The sequence below is a fragment of the Centrocercus urophasianus genome, unplaced genomic scaffold (genome assembly GCF_019232065.1).
Source record: "Centrocercus urophasianus isolate 14NV4802_14NV808 unplaced genomic scaffold, USGS_Curo_1.0 seq_36, whole genome shotgun sequence".
NCBI lineage: Eukaryota > Metazoa > Chordata > Aves > Galliformes > Phasianidae > Centrocercus > Centrocercus urophasianus.
This window is the reverse complement of record NW_024884933.1, coordinates 4,502,278-4,518,499: the sequence shown is the minus strand read 5'-3', so window position 1 is coordinate 4,518,499 and position 16,222 is coordinate 4,502,278. Positions and strand designations below refer to the sequence as shown.

The window sequence follows — 16,222 nt, the reverse complement described above, 5'->3', positions numbered from 1 at the left end:
TCAAACCAGGCACTCAGGTGCTTTATCAAGCTCCCGTCGACTAACTAGAAGGCTCAGTGAGGTCTCAAAGCCTTGTGCGGGAAAACCGGGGGCACTCTCATTCTGTAATAACTGGGAGCATCTGCAGTTGAGCTCCCCGCCCCGTGCCTCCAGCCGGTCCCTGCCCTGCCCTGCCCGCCGGGCGGTGGTGGGGGCGGGCGCAGCGCCGTGCCGTGCCGTGCCGCGCCTCGCTGCGCCGCCGCCGGGCGCTGCGCTTCCTCCGCTGAGCTCCGAACCGCGAGGATGACGGTGGAGTTTGAGGAGTGCATCAAGGATTCGCCCCGGTTCCGGTAAGCGCCGAGACCCCCGCTCTGATGACGATAATAATGATAATAATAATAATAACAAGCGGAAGGGCTGCGTGGATAGGGGGAGAGGTGGGAAGCAGCTACCGGCCCCGTGCGGTGGGGATGCGGTGCCGGCAGCCCGCTCGGGACGTTCGGCTCAAGGCTCATCCCAACCCGCTCCATAGCTCGGGGGAACCGGCATCGTCTCCCGGAGCTGCTGGATGTGCTGCCACCGCTCCCGAAGCCCGTGCTCAGAAACACGGCGTTTTCCACTCGCTGGCATCGCCGTCTCTCGGAGGGTGGATTCTTTTTTTATTTAGCAGTCTTGAAGGAATCCGAGCTCTGATAACAAAGACTCCGTCGTGGCTGTGCTGCTGTTGAAATCGGGCCTCTGAGCGCTGCTCGGGGCTGGTGAGGAATCCCTGAGCCCGGTGCGGATGCTCGTTGTGCCTGCAGCACCACGGCTGGGTGTCTGGGTGCTGTGGGATGTCCTGGTGCTCGAATGGAAAGATTGGAGCTTCCACAGCTGGCGATTGCCTGCTGCATTCACACTGTGCTTGGATGGGGACAGAAGGAAGCAGACAATAGCCTGCAGGAGCAAGTTGGTTGGAAATACATGCAGGGGGACGGTTACCAAGGGGCTCTCCATCCCAGCAGGCATTTCTCATTGCTCCTCAAACGTTTTTGTTTATTAAATGGGATACTTTGCATTTTCCCCCACGTGTGTTTGGAAGGATTTTCTCAGAATAGAAGCTTGGTACAAAAGGCTGCAGTGGTCTGCTGTTGTGGCTGCTCTGAACGGTTGTCATGCTGTGTATGCATTCATGTGGCTGCGTACGGCTGCAGGTAACATAAAAACTCCAGGCAAGTGCACCCTGTGGGTGCTGCAGCCCAGGTCTGGGGATCCCCAGGGCTGTGGGGAGGGTCCTCCTCCACACCTTGCAGCTGTAATTGCATGGTGAGATCCTGCTCTTACTTGTTTCGGGGCTGTTTCTGGCTTGGCATGGGCAGCACCCCGTGAGACGATGGGCTGCTCCTATTTGCGTGCCTGGAATCACAGGAGTTTTTTATCAGGAAAAGTTAGATATGCAGGCAGGCGTGCAGAAAGTACGAACCTCCGTCCTCAAACCTCTGCTCACTCAGTATCAATTAGAATGTATTCTTTATTTTTTTTTAACTGTCATTTTATCCTGTGGTGCTGCCGAGCATGTGAACTGCTTGGTGGCATCCATCCAGAGCAGTGACCTCACTGTCCAGATGTCTCCTTCCACATGGCAGTGACCCTTTTTCCCTCGGTGACGTCAAGATTGATGGAGATGTTTATTTATTTATTTTGCCTTTGGTGTGCGTGGGCTCCGGGCCAAGTTTCTTAGTATGCAGGCAGCATCATTCTGCTCTGTCTGCTCCATCTGTAAAAACAAAACAGCCCTCAGAGTACTGTGCTGGACCTTTATCAAAAGCCAGTTATTTAAGCAGGGAATTATGAACTATTTCCCCAATGGCTAGACGCAGTCTAGAGCAAGAGATTGGGTGAGAGAAGTGAGCCTGGATGATTCAGGAAGGCCGATATGTATTAATGTAAGGGGAATTTGTGACCAAGTACTGACATCTGCAGGGTTGTGGTGAAACCAAAACTGAATGCTGTGTCATAAGTTCAGCGGTGAGCCCTGGAGAGAATCAAATCGTTTTCTGTCTGATATACAGAGGGAGAAAAACCAAAACCAATTGCATGAAGGCACACTGTATCAGGCATCCCATAATAAGGCAACCAAACTAGTCTACTTGAGCAATCAAATCCAATTACATGCCAAAGCACCCCGAATCAATACTCAATATGCAGTCAATCCGTCATTGCTTCCTGTTTCATAGGGCACAGTTGCTGACCCTTTTTCCCCTCCTTTTGGTTTTCGTTACTTAAATACATTCAGATCTCTTGACTGGCAGATAAACCTTATTTCTGTTGGGCATCTTGTAGAGACACGTATCTTCTGCCTCAGTAAACAAATGCTAATTACCTTGTAAGACCAGTTTTAGCACATTTGAATGCAACCCCAGTGGATGTTGTGGCTTTCATCTCCCTGCCTGCCATGGGAGCCTCCTGTTGGGCCAGCAGCAGCCTGGGAAATCTAGGAACACATTTCTGCTGGTCCTACTCAGAGATCCAGGTGCACTTGGCACCAAGGGACAGATGGGGACATCATCAACTATCGTGGGTGTGAGGAGCAATCAGGAGGACAAGGGCAGAGGAGGAACAAGTTGCTGGGGCTGGTTGCAGAACTTTGTGAGCCATAGAAAACCCCAAATGCCTCTGTGGTAAATCCCACGAGGGAGGGAAATAAATGGTTATTTCCTTAACTAGCACTGCTGTTGCTCTTAACTAACCTCGTTAATCAGGCTGTGAGCTCAGGGTTCCCAGCAGGCTGAGCCACCTCTGATGCTTGTAGCTCTCATGGCCAGGGAAACTCAGGCATGGAATTGCAGCTCCAAGAGAGATGCAAGAAAGCAGTTGTCATCTGCCAGAGGAAAAGGATGTGAAAAGACAAGGACGTTCAGGAAGTGTTTTCTCCTTCAACTGTAAAGTGTTTCAAACAGAATGGGAAGGAATAAAAACACTCAACTCCAACTGATCTTGCTAAGTCTGGTAACAGATTGAATCGGACAAGTTTAAAGCGCGCATAACAACTTCAGATGAGTCCATGCTGCTTGAGCATGTGTTAGAGAGAAAGATCTTCAGTGCCTTGTGTGACTTTTGGCTATTGTCACCCGGCTCTGCGCACCGCTGCCATGCAGTCTGATGTAAGCCAAACTTATTAGCTGAAGTTACTTGAAAGCAAAAGTAAATTATACCCAGAATGGCAAAAGCAAAACTCTTCATTTGTTTAACTAAATCCATTAAACAAAAAGAGCATATGCATTGATTTGAAGCTTACACAAGGCTTCTTATGTAAGCAAGATCCTTGCTACTGATGGTGGTTGAGGGAAGATATGCCCACACAGAGAGCTTCTCTTTGAATCAATGCCTAATGAGTACCATTGCCATCACTTGCTGGTTTAGTTGCACGAGTGAGAAGATGTTATCACAAAAGCAGCACGATGCTATCTGTATCAATCATAATTCCTGCCTTTATTTATTCTACTTCTCATCTCTTTATCACTGCGCTTCCAAAGTCACAGGGGCTGAGGTATGCGAAGGAGGAGTCAAAGCAGAGATGTCACAGTGAGTTTCTTCCTCTCACCCCAGCTGTGAGATGCTCTCCATGCTGCAGCAATCCATCCTGTCCATCCAGTTCCAAGATACCCGTACCTTTCTCAGGTGCTTCTTGCATGCACTGAGGCTTCCTTTCCTCTCCTGGCTCACAGCCTCACCTACTCTGCATCATTCTGAAGTGAGCCCAAGGCTAATGCAGAGCCAGATCAGGCAGGTTGGACTTGGGCATGTTTTATGGTGGGGTTCATCCCCAAGCTAGCATGGTGGCTTGTCCCACATGTGATTTTGTCACCATATGTGCTTGTGCCATACCAAGGCCATGGCTATGACAGCACCACCCAAAGAGGTTTTCTGTGCTGCATTTCAGCTGCTCTTGTGTCAGGCTCACAGCAGATCATAGCAGGACCCTCGTGTGGTGCAGGCTTTTTTGCTCTGTGGGTGGTAACACAGAAGCATATGGAACGAGCATTCCTTTAATTGCGTTTCCCTGTCATCAAAGGTGCCACGGGAATCCTGAAATATGATTCTATGATTCTAAATGCTTAGGAAAAGCTGCAGTCCAGCTTGTGTTACCATGGGCACGTCTGAAGGTATTTCTTCAATGGAAGTCAAGGAAAATCCCCTGGTATTAGAGACTGCCTGGATGAGAACTCAACTGAGATCTCTGGCTTGGCACTGATGGTGGGATTTGATGCCAAATTTTTTGGCAAGTGGTTTCCTGAGGAATTTTGAACTGTGAACTGCATGAGCAGAGTGTCCCGAAGAGCCGGGGATCTGAAGCTAAAGCCCCACAAAGCCATCTCCATGTTCCAAGTCAGTAAGGGACTGTTTGTTGTGGTTGCCAAGACAAAACTGGCCAGATGCAGAAGCTGTGATTTAGCAGTGGATGGTATTAAACTCAGATATGCGATCTCTCAGGCTGCTTGTGAGAGAGAGCTCTTCAGTTCCATGATGTAGCACACTGACAGGGGTAATTTTGTTGTTTCATAATTTGGCCAATTGACTTTGTTACCGTAATAATGTTCTTGTAGCATGCTTTGTTGTGTAACTGCATGTACCTTGTAAGAAGCATTTGCAAACTGAAGTGTTTCTGGTTGTCTGACAGATCAGTATGGGAGTTCAGCAGCTGCTCCTCTCCATGTCCTTTGCTTGCTGGAATGTACATGCCTCCATGGAGATGGAAGTCACCTCTGCAGGCATGGATAGACTTCTGACATGCTTCCCTCTCCCTCACAATCCTGGTTGCCTTGAGATAAGTGTAAGGAAAGAGCTCTTCAGTCCTAACGATTTAGCAGGAGGTGAGCTCTGGACTGTGTTTCCTCAGAGTCTTCCAGAGGGCAACCACAAGGAACCCTGGGCCTTGTCCTTTTGGGAAGGCCAGAAGCCACTGAGAAAGCCTAGATCAGGGTTTTGCAAGTTGCTAGTTGTAGCTGTAACAAGGAATGTAAGAGGGTTGCAAGTTAGTTGACGGAGCTTGCTAAAAGGAGAAAACACAAAAGAGCAATAAGCCTGTGGTAGAAGAGGATAATTAGACCCAGAGAGATGCTGATGCTGGCTTTTCTGCGCTATTGAAATGCTCTGTGGAAGAGTCAGCCATTTGCTTTGGGCTCTGCCACATGCCTTGCTAATGGTGCTCTGCTGCTTGTCCTGGTTCCATGTGTTGTACTTGGATCCCAGTCCTGGTCCTCGAAGGACTGCTGCTGGGCCAAGGGAGCACATTGTCTGTGTCACCAGAGTCATGGCCACCATCAGCCCAGTGCAAAAGTTGCACTGTCAGTAGGGCACTGCAGCTCTGAGCTATCATCACTGGATAAGGAATAAAACACTGTCTTATCTGCTCATGCACTGATCAAGGCACTGTAAATTCTTCTGCAACTCTTCAGTTAGTGATATCCATGCTGGGGTATCTTGCAAGTCTGTTTCTTCACTTAACCAGTGTCTTCTGATTTGTGGGGGTGCATATTCTATGCTACATCTCTACTGTTTCTCATCTCTTGTCAAGACAAACTTGCTGAAATGGCCATCCCCATAAAGCCTCAACTCTGAGCCTCCTAACTGCCCTGTCTCTTTAAAACTTGCCTTCATAACACTGAAACTTCAGCTAAAGTATTAATTTTTTGCAGCAGGAAAGCCAGTGCAACTGTGAGGTTTTCTGGCTTCCTAAGCACTGGCTTTGCTGCAAAAAGCAAGCAACTGCTTATTTTGTAGCTCTGGTTATTCAGGATAAAGAAAAGAGTTCTAAAAACAGACTTCCAGTCCACGTTTGGTTGAATTTTGGGGACAATCATCATGTTTCCTTGGAGCCAAGAGTGCTTGCTAGCTTGCAGTTCACCACTGTCAGGTGATCAGGTCTGTATTCTGATTTCAGACACTAACAGTGATTCCTGGCTGCTGTTTCCCAAGTGTTTGCTACACACACAACTCCACCCTTAACAAATGTGCTGCTTGTCTTCTGTAAAGCTTGCTTTAAAAGTGGGGGTGGAGAGAAGTAAAAAGGAAGGTAAAAGAGAAGGCAGATTCAGCTCTGTGCTAACACAATGCAGTGCAGACACTTCCTGTGTGGAAAGGAAGAGGAAACGAGCAGAATTTGCTTCCTCTTTGACCAGCAATTGCAGACTTGGAGAGGGAGGAGCAGGAGTCCTGGCCAGCACAGAAAGTTGGGGTTTGTGCCTGCCAGGAGCTTTCTAATTGTTTCTTCCTCTTCTCTGAGGCATTGTTGAGCCTGCCCTGTTAAGATCCTGGAAGGAAGGCATGGAACTGGAGCTACAGCACCGTCTGTGTGTTGGAGCTCCAGGGAGCTTGGTGTCCCAGGCCAAGGGGTTGGAGGCCCTGGGAGCTGTGTGTACCTTCTAGGAGATGCATTGCATCCCTACCCCAGAGGACAGAGAGCAGAGCTGGGTTCCTGGATAGTTATTCCTGTGCAAAGAGTCTTCCTGTTTGTTTCTGAACCTGAAAGCTGCCTGGAACCGATAACCCCAAACCTATTTTGCAATGGCTGCAAGGGAGGTGCTGGATGGTGGAGCAACTGGCTCTGCCACTCATCCCATGTGTATGCACACAGCCTGGGCGTGCATGCATCTGCCCTGACGAACCAGGTGAGACAGCGGCAGCACAGGTCACAGAAGCAGTGAGTAAGCAGCACGTGTTGCTGCAGGAGCTCATTGCTGCTCATTGCTGCTCTGAGCCGCTCCTCCCAGAGGAGAAAATAAGGCCACAGGTAATGGCCCTACTCAAGCCTCGTGGCAAAACGTTCCGGTCTTTTCACTCAGTGGGATACATGTTTAAGTTTACCGGTGAAGGTTTGTTTTAAAACAGCACATCTAGGGATTTTGTTGTTTTTGCATGTTGCTGTCTCCTTTTGCAAAGAAAGGAATTCAGCACAGAGCTTGATTTATAGGAAGGGAGAAAGGACCAGGAAAGAAGCAATGGAAGGGTTGTGTGTGTTCTCAACAGCTCATGTCAACCCACTGGACACAAGGCCAGCCAGCCTCAGTAAGATCCATTTACAGCAGCGTGCCCACACACGTACTGCATTCTTGTCTTGCTTTTGTTATCTACAAAGCTGTTCACTTTGCTTGTATGTGAGGTCTCTTCAGGGGGCAGAGAGCATTCTGTTGCTCTGATTGAGTTAAGCATCACTTATTTCTGGGGAATAACACAGACAGTGACTGGGAGTGGAAATAGATTGGATATAGCATGGGCTGTGTGGTAGGGAATGGCTCAAAAGGGAAGCAGTAGATTCATTACAGTGGATTAAAGCAGTGATGTCAGAACTCATGGGTGGCACATCACAGAGTGAAGTGCTCATTCATTCCTTAAATAAGCAGAAAGTGGCACAGCCTAAACAGATTATATAATATCAGAGAGTGAGATAATCCCTCCCCTGCATACCCAGTCTGCTTCATCACACTGTAGCAAGGCTTAATGGTTTCCATACTGTTTATTAATAGAAACAGCATGCATGAACACGTGTGTGAATGTATATGTGCACATGCAGCTCTTCAGGGGCTGGATACATCTGTCTTTTGATGAGGAAAGAAGATAGCTTGTGGGAATGAAATGTATGACCTACACACACATGCATTCAGATGCACACAAATACAAATACATAACTTGTAGTCCTTTCTCAGCATCCGAGCAGCTGTGCCAGTCTTTATTTAACACAGCAGACTGACATGTGGCTCTGTCTGCTGAATCTCCCCGTGTCGGGCTGACAATGCAGTATACAGCATGGGGACACTTACAGATATATATAGCTGCTGTAAAGCGGATCTCCATGAGCACAGGGAGCAGCTGAAGGAGATGTATCAGTTCTCCCAAGACAAAGCAAGGTTATGCTGTGCAAGTACGTGGACTTGTGGCTTGACCTGAGGCTGTTTTTTGCTCATACACATGAGAAGAATACCAGCTTAACATTGCCATGATCCCACTGCATTCACAGTGCTGTGGTGATGCTGGAGTCTCAGTAACTACTTGGAGAACAAGGCAATTTGAGCCTGGCAGTTGTTCTTGCTCCATTCCAGCATCAGTGAAACAATGCTTTTTCCCACAGCTTGCTTTCTTCCCGGAATATCACCCCTTTGTCCTCTCTGCTAAACCCAGTTTTTGGCAGGAAGGCTGAATTTGTCCCCACCCTGTAAACCTCGCCCCAGGATGTAGGAAATGGCCACAAAGATAGCACTGACATAGCAGGAGGCCCCTTCCCCTTTCCTGTCCCACTCTTCTTCCCACACCCTTCCCTGCTTTCCCTGCTTGCAGGCTTGCCCTTCAGATGGGGCACTTTGCAAGGAAGCAGCTACCTGAGAGCTGAAGGATGAGGAGGCAGCAAGCTGGCATTTAGGAAGGCTGCTGCCTTCAGTGCTCTATGAGCAAAATGAAAGAGGTTCAGCTGGATGGAGTTAAGGAGTTTGGAGTCATGGAAGTCTCTGACTCATCTGAACTTGGAGATAACGCAGGAAACTATGGGCCAATGGCAGGCTGGTTGACAGGACTGCATAGCTCCATGCTGATAGATCCTATGTGTTGATAGATGGGAAGTGACTTCTTTCAGAATTCAAACTGCTATTGTCTCTGAGCTCATCCTTAATCTTTCTTTGCTTGTGTTTACTAGAGTCATTCCTGGTTTAATACTGCAGCCTGGGTTAGAGGCACCAGTGCAGTCAGGACATATGGAGGTGGATTCAGTGCAGAAAGCAGAGCATCCCATGATAGAGCTGAAAGAAGATTTAAAACATAAACTGCAGAAGTGACAGTAAAATAGCGGTTCCTGTTTGGTACAGTGGAAATAGGAGTTATCTGCAAAGGTGCCTGATCTCTCCCCATAATTACTGTGCTCTATGCTTCTCTTTTACCTGCACTTCTGAACTCTGTAGGATGAGGTGTGCAAGATGCCAAGAAATCAAGAAGAGCTTGAGGTTTCCAGCTGGTTTAACCACAGTGGGAAGGGATGGAGGATGCATACGTGGGAGTCCCTCAGGGTTGCACGCTGTTGTTCTGACCCTTGACTTAGTGCTTCAATTCTTTTTCTGCTGCTGAGGCTTGGGTACTACAATGCCAACTTTGTTCCCCCTTGCTTGGACCACATCAGCCAGCACAGAGAACCTATTAATTTTTGCTCTAGGCAGCACTGGTTCCTATTTCCTGCCCAGTAATTCCCTCCACCCCCAGCGTTTTGGCTTTTTGTGTGGGCTTGGGAATTTCCTCCTTGACCCAGGGCCCACCATCTCATCTCCAGAGCATGGCCCAAGACAATATTAGGGATGACCAGCACAGCAAGGTTCTTTCTACAAGGATAATTTACTAGCTGAAGTGTGCTGGACATGTGATTGTCCATCATATGGGGCAACAGAGAGCAGATAAGCGATCTGTGGCTGCTAAAAGTCGTGCTATCAAGAGACATCTGGCAAATCTTTCGGGGTGCAGCGAAGGGTGAGGGCCGTCCTGTGCTGCCCCAGTCGGTCAGCACTTCCAGCACTGCTGCAGCCAGAGGGCAAGACCTCGCTGCGTTTGGCAGGCAGCAGCACAGGAAAAGCCTTTCAGATGAAAGACAAAAGGAGCAGAGAGGTTGGGAAGCTCCATTCGGAGCCAAGGCCCAGGGAGGGAAGGAGGGGGGGAAGAAACAAGGAGTTTTCAGTGCTGAAAGATGCCTGCTGGAGGAGAGTGGTTTGAGCTGAACTGTGGACGAGGGGAAGTCTCAACAAAGCCTTCTGAATCTCCTCCAGCCCTGTTGGTAAACGGATGCTGCTGGGTTCACTTAGGGGGAAGAAAGAATTGTTTGATACTAGTTTATTGATAAATCCATTTTGCTTTTAAAAGAAAGCTAACACACTGTCTAAGTAGAGGCATGCCCACATAACGTTTCTTTTTCCAGCTGAGGAAAGAATATTCCTGTATGGGGTCATAGCTTTGTAGTTTCCATTTTGCTGCTGCAAAACCTTAATCCATTTAATTGAGTCTCGCAGCTGTGTCATCTTCTGCAAAACAAGTACTCAGATCAGAAAGGAAGGTAAAGGATCCATTCAGTTTGACAATACAAATTATTAGCTATCAGCGTGAATAGTGCTTGCTCTGATGAGCAAGAATAACAAAGCTTCAAAACAAAGCCCATCTGGTAGCTGCCACAGAGCAGTTTCCATCTCCAGATTCTGCTGTGGCTGGTGTGTTTCTCCTTACATTCATGCATGTGGAGGACTCTTCAACAGCTAAGAATGAGGGAGGATGCTGCAGAGTGGGTTTGGAGTGGCCACTGAAGAAGCACTGTTCCTCTAGTTGGCCACCTCTTACACACAGCTTTGCAGTCCTAATCGTCCTTGGGGTTTGCACCTGTCATGCATGGTGGAAACTGGCCAAGGAGTGCTCAGCTCCTTTGAAAATGAACAGAATGTTGTAGTGAGAGCTTAATGTAGTTTGGATGCCTTGCTTGGAAATGAAAGTTGGCAAGTTGTGCAATAGAGTCTGCTGGGTCTGAGCTGGAAGTCATTTTTTGGTTTGTTGTTACAAGAGAGTGAGAGGAACGTGCTTACCTGTTTTGATGCATAGCCTCCTTTGTAACCTACACAGGTTTGGGATGGAAGTGTGCAGTAATTAAGTTATTGAGCTGCCATGGCAGCCAGATGTTCTCTCCTCCTGAACATGTCATCGTTAGTTGCTTTGCTAATTCATCAGCACCAGTGCACATGGTGCACATGGCTGCTCTGTGGAACATTCCACGTGGAGAACCCATCACTGAAATGACTTCTGATGAACTGAACCATGGGCAGCAATAGGAAACAGTTTGCTGTGATGTCTGTCAGGATTTTCTCCCCCCAGGCTGTAATGGTGAGTGGTGGAAAGTAAACTGCTGCCTGCATGGCATTTCCTCTGCCTTGTGCATCCATTCTCGACTGCAGGCCTATGGTCAGACAGTGAGCTTCCAGATGCTGGGGGTGCTGTCTCCTTGAACATTTGGCTGTGGGTTACAGAAGAGAAGCTGAGGGGGAAACATATTATGAGATACATTACATAAGGAGTGCATTAAAGGAGCTAAGGGAAGATTTCATCTTTAAGCCATTAAATCCTAGAGTAATTTAGGTTGGAAGAGACCTCTGGAGGTCACCCAATCTAGTGCCCTTCTTAGAGCAGGTCCAGCCAGATCGTGTTGCTTAGTGCCTTGATTCTAGAGGAGCTCAGACTGTAGCTGCCAGAGAGCAGAGAGGGAGAATTCGCTGAATGGAAGACTGTTCAGTAAACTCAAATACCTCACTGCTTTTTAATAGGCCTTTATATCATTTGAACATAACTGAGAATACTAGAAGAAGTCTGTAATTGTGTAAATATAGCATAGTGCATAGAAGCCATATCTCCTGAAGAGAGTTGTCAGTTTTTGCTAAACATTAATGTACTAATTTGGAGTCAGCAGAGCACCACGCAATCAAAGCGTGAAGTCGTATTCATCTTGCTTCAAAACTGTCTAAACATACACCTCCAGCCACTCTGCTGGGGGAGAGGAGCCATAAACTGACATTTAGCATGTTTCAGACAAAGAATGGCATATTTCTGTAGCTGTGAAGAGCAAAATGTGTAAAACACTATGAGCACTATTACCTAAACTGGAGCTTGGCTGTGTTTGGGCACTGAACCTCTTCGCCCATGAGAAGACACACTGGAAGCTCTTCTAGGGTTTGTGTTTCCACACCTAACCAAACAGAGCACCAAATACCACAGAAACATCTTGCATAAATGTAAATCCAGAGAGGGCTTCAGCAACAGAAGGTTGGCAACAGAACTGCAGTAAAACAAGGCAGTCATCATTTTGCTTGCACGTTAGCATGTCAGCGATTGGATTCAGTGCTTTGTGTTGGGTAATGACACGCTGCCATTCTGTAACATCCTGATCAAACAGATCCACACCACTGAATAACCGTCCTGTGAACTAATTAAGGTACAATTTCTCCCTTTTTTTTTAATAAATGAAGACACAGATTGAAAGGCAGTTTACGATGCCTATTCAGCATGAGCAAATCATGTTAATGGGAACAACTGTTTATACTAGTGGGACTAAATGTGTTATCCTCAGGTCCTTTACAGCCTGCCCAAGTTCATGGAGAGCCACACTGCATCAAGTCACCCCATTTTCCACCCCAGAATGAAGCCATTCTCTGCTATAGTTGCACTGAACATAGCAATGCATGAAGGATCACAGCTTAGTATTGTTTAAATGTGATGTTACCAGAAAATACATGGAAGATTGTACAAGTTAAGTGAGGGCTCAGCTCTGACTCTCTGCTGTGTTTATTTGGGAGTAAGATTTATGTTCAGCAGGAAGCAAAATCAGGAATTTGGGATGTTGAGACTGCACGGTTTTCAAGTGCAGGACTGCACAGAGCTTGCAGGGAACTGTCGCTGTCTGAGCTTCCCGTCTGGCTCTGATGGGAACTGCTGCTCCCACATCCCCCCAGCACCCAGACACTGATTTCAGTTCACACACCAGTGAAAAGAGAACTGAGCCATGTGGTTTTCACGTCTCGATGTACTTTATCTGCTTGGAGGTTCTTGTAGGACTCTGGAACCCTGCTGAGACCTCCTGCTTTCACCTGCAGAGCAGGGAGCTGAAGGCACGTGCTGGCTGTGTGAGTGTGCTCTGTGCAAAGTGCTGATACCCAAACCCCATCCTGCAGTCCCTCCCTGCACTGCCTGTCAGGACTCAGAGGAGCATGGAGCTGAGCTGGCTGGCTGCTTGTAGTCCTTCAGCAGGAAAGGAGCCCAAGCTAATAGCTCTGATGACAAGTTCAAGTGTTTGAGCAGACGATGGGCTCAAAAAAGAAAAAGATTTTTTTCAGTGAAGCCTTTGGAAACAAAGCAAAACCAAATGAGAATGAAGGAGGGACACGAGGAGCCTGCGTCTCATCATCATTTGAGTTTTACTTGCATCAGCAGAGCTTCTGCTTCCTCACCTCTGTTTTTTACTGCAGAAAACTCTCCTGCTTCCAGGAGCAAAAAGCATTGGCGTGACCTTTCACATCTGCATCATGCTCATTGCCATCTGCAGAGAGATTTCAGTCAAGATTAGAAATACAGCTTATTCCATTATCCTGGAACAAAAATAGGAGACTCGAGCCACTGAAAACAGCTCCATTTTCTCCATTAAGCAATTGGTGCTGTTTATCCCAAAGACATGAGGTTTAATGATGAGCAAAATCCCCTCTACGCTCCTTAGTTCACACGAGTGGCAGAAAATGAATTGCTATTTACAAAACATTGCGTGAACCTCAGATAAGGTTATAAAAGCAATTCGGTTCAAGTTGTGGCTTAAATGAGTGGCTTGTATAAGGTGTTTTCATCTTTTTTTTTTCCTCACTTCTCCAAGACCCAGCTTAGATCTCAGTCTGAGCCAGCAGCGTCCCCAGGGAGAGGATCTGCAGGGCTCATGTTGTGCATACAGGCTGCTCTATGGTGCACCAAAAGGGAATGGTCTTGTGTACAGCAGGGATCTGAGAGCAGAATGGCTGTGAGGAAACAGTTAAAAAGAACAGGTAGCAGAAAGCACTGCTGCTCCAGTGAGCAGAAGTAGATCAGACTGGAGCACAGAATTAGCATCACACTTACTATAAATAGATTTATCTGGGCCAGAGAAAATCTCGGCCATTTTGACCAGAACCACGAGTCACCTTTAAATGAAGCAGATCCTCCTGCTAAGAGATGCTTCAGCCTGATCCACAACCAAGGGCTGGTGGGAAGAAAGCAGAGCAGGTCCTATCACAGAGCCAGGGGCACCTTCCATGCCATTCACTTCCCATGACCTGGCTGTAGACCAGCTTGATGGCACTGAGGATGCAGAGCTGTGGCAGTCTCCCTGCAAAGCTAAACTGAACCGACCACAGCTTCCTGTATTGTCCAAACTCCCAGCCAGCTGAGAGCTGCACAGGGTGACATTTGGTTTAACCCTCTCCTGCTAAATGTTGTTTTTTAAATTATTGTTATTTGATTACAGAAGAGGCGAGGGAATGGTTGGAAAGAAATGAAGAATATAGACGTGTGTGTGTGTGTGTGTATTCCCTGAAAGAAGGGAAGAGCTTTAGGTGCCATGACCCAAAATTTCCCCCCAGTCTCATTGGAACAAGACCTCTCCCAGCCAGGTGGAGCTGTGGGTTAATGCTCACTTTGTGGCTGCTTTGACAGGTTCCCCTTTCCCCAGCCTCACAGCCCATCCTGGTGTTTGTCCTTTTGCAAGTTCTTTCTGGATGTTATGCTTTCCTTCTGATTTATGGTTTCCTGTGGGCTCGGAGGAATGTGAGGCAGAAGCAGCGTTTTGCTTTGTCACTTCTGAGCAGAAAGGGAAACAGAGATTAGCAGCAACAGCTTGGGGTTTTGTGGAGGTTTGCAGGCTGACGACAAAGCTTTCAGGAGGAGCAGAGCTGCCCTGTGATGGGGTAGGGGCTGGCCGCCTTGCTTGGACACTGGGAGTGCACAGAGCTGGAATCATTGCAATGTTTGAAAAAAGCCATTGTCCCCACTGAGCAAGAGCACAGACCCAGGTCTATGCTATCAAACACAAAGAGCAGCCATCTATTTCTCACTCCAGATGATTTTTATTTTAGATAGTCTGAACGTGCAGAAACCCTCCACAGAATGGAGCAAAGGCCTCAGTTAAGAGTTGGCAAGCAAGCAATGTGAACCTTCCCTTCTGCAGATCTGAGAATAAACTGCTCACTGCACAAAGGGAGCCTTAGAAATGCAAAGATAAAGAACACAGAAACAAGGATACTGAGTGTTATTACTGCCTATCCTCTAGGAGCATGTGGTGTTTTTGTAGTGCTTTTGGATCATCCCAGTGTGTGGGGTGGAGACGAAGCCCTCTTGGAGTGTGAGCTGGGAGATGGGCTGAGTTGGGATGTGGGGGGCTGGGATGCAAACTGCCCGGTTATAGGTTCAGAGCTGGGATGAAGGCTGAATGGAGTTGGTTGGTTGGTTGGTTGGTGTGTCACAGTCACCAGGTTTCAGGAGGTTTCTCTCTGTTGTTTTCCAAGTCAGGCTTGTGTGATCTCAGTGATTGAGAATCCAGGGCTGTGGCTTGGCCTTGACTCAGCCTCAAATGAAAGCCAGGCACTCCTCCCCATGTGAACTCCATCTCCTTGGCCTGTTTCTGGCCACAGAACCCTACATTCCCCCCATTGTGCCTCCCCATCTGTCAGACCTGTTGTGTTCTCCCTGCCTTTTGGGCTGGTGTGTGGAACACTTCCAAATGGTGATCTTGTTAGGCTGCTCCACAAGCTGTCTGTGGGTCAGGGACTTTGAACACAGCCTTCCTGCTATCACAGGCCACAAACTCTTCCCTCGCTGCCATTCTCCATGCAAAGTACAGCTCTGAATGGTGCCAAATCGCCGTGGCTGTTGGAACAGCATCCTTGACCTGGCAGATGGTTGGCTAACCATCACTACTGGATGCCTGTGATGGCTGCTTAGTGCTACAGGTGGGACTGACAGTTCTTCCCATCTTTTCTCATGTTGTCTTATATTCTTTCTTAAAGACCAAAATCTAGATGTACTAAGCACAATGTGGACAGGGAACGGGTTTCTTCCCAGCATTGCCTGAACCACTTCACCACACTGTATGTGCTTATTGTTGGGTCCATTACATACCAGGCTTGAGAACATCTGGCTTTCTTCCCAAATTCCAGTCTGGTGGCAATGCATACGACTTCCAACTTGCTTTTGTTGATTATCTTTCATTTTTTAACAGAGGTTTGAGGTATATTTCTCCGGCAGGCAGTGCAGACTGTGAGAGATTAGGAGGATCAATTCTGTTTTTGGCTTTTGTGTTGAACTTCATTGAGTCACATTACTGCTCCCATGCCTCACTTTCCTTCCCTTGCTATTTTCCTATCTGCTTAAACTCGCTGGAGGTGTGATGGTCTCTTTCTGTAAGACTGTATAATTCAGGTTCATGGGGGTCTCAGTCTGCATGAGGAATGCAGTTGCTACAGCAATGCCAACATCAGCATCCTTTTCTTGCCTCACTGTTCAGTGGGTGTGTCATCTGTGTGTATTTTGTAAGCATTAACTAGTAGCCAAAATGAGTGCAGAAAAAACGTAGCCCTTGGCTTGACGAGTCATGTAAAGATATTAATAACCGCAAACACAAAGGAAATGATTAAGGAATAGGCAGTGCTCCTAATTGAATGCTTCTTCCCCATTCATGGGAGGAAGGGTG

General features: G+C 47.5%; 1 protein-coding gene across 3 annotated transcripts in view; it reads left to right on the top strand.

The window, feature by feature from the left end:
* Window positions 1-263: 263 nt before the first annotated feature.
* Window positions 264-16,222, top strand: part of ACAP3 (ArfGAP with coiled-coil, ankyrin repeat and PH domains 3) — a 66,233-nt gene continuing 50,274 nt past the window's right edge. For all 3 annotated transcript variants that reach the window (XM_042831655.1, XM_042831654.1, XM_042831653.1), the window contains exon 1: window positions 264-329. In XM_042831655.1, coding sequence (XP_042687589.1) covers window positions 283-329 — 47 coding nt within the window. In that variant the 5' untranslated portion in view covers window positions 264-282. The remainder of the gene's footprint in view (window positions 330-16,222) is intronic.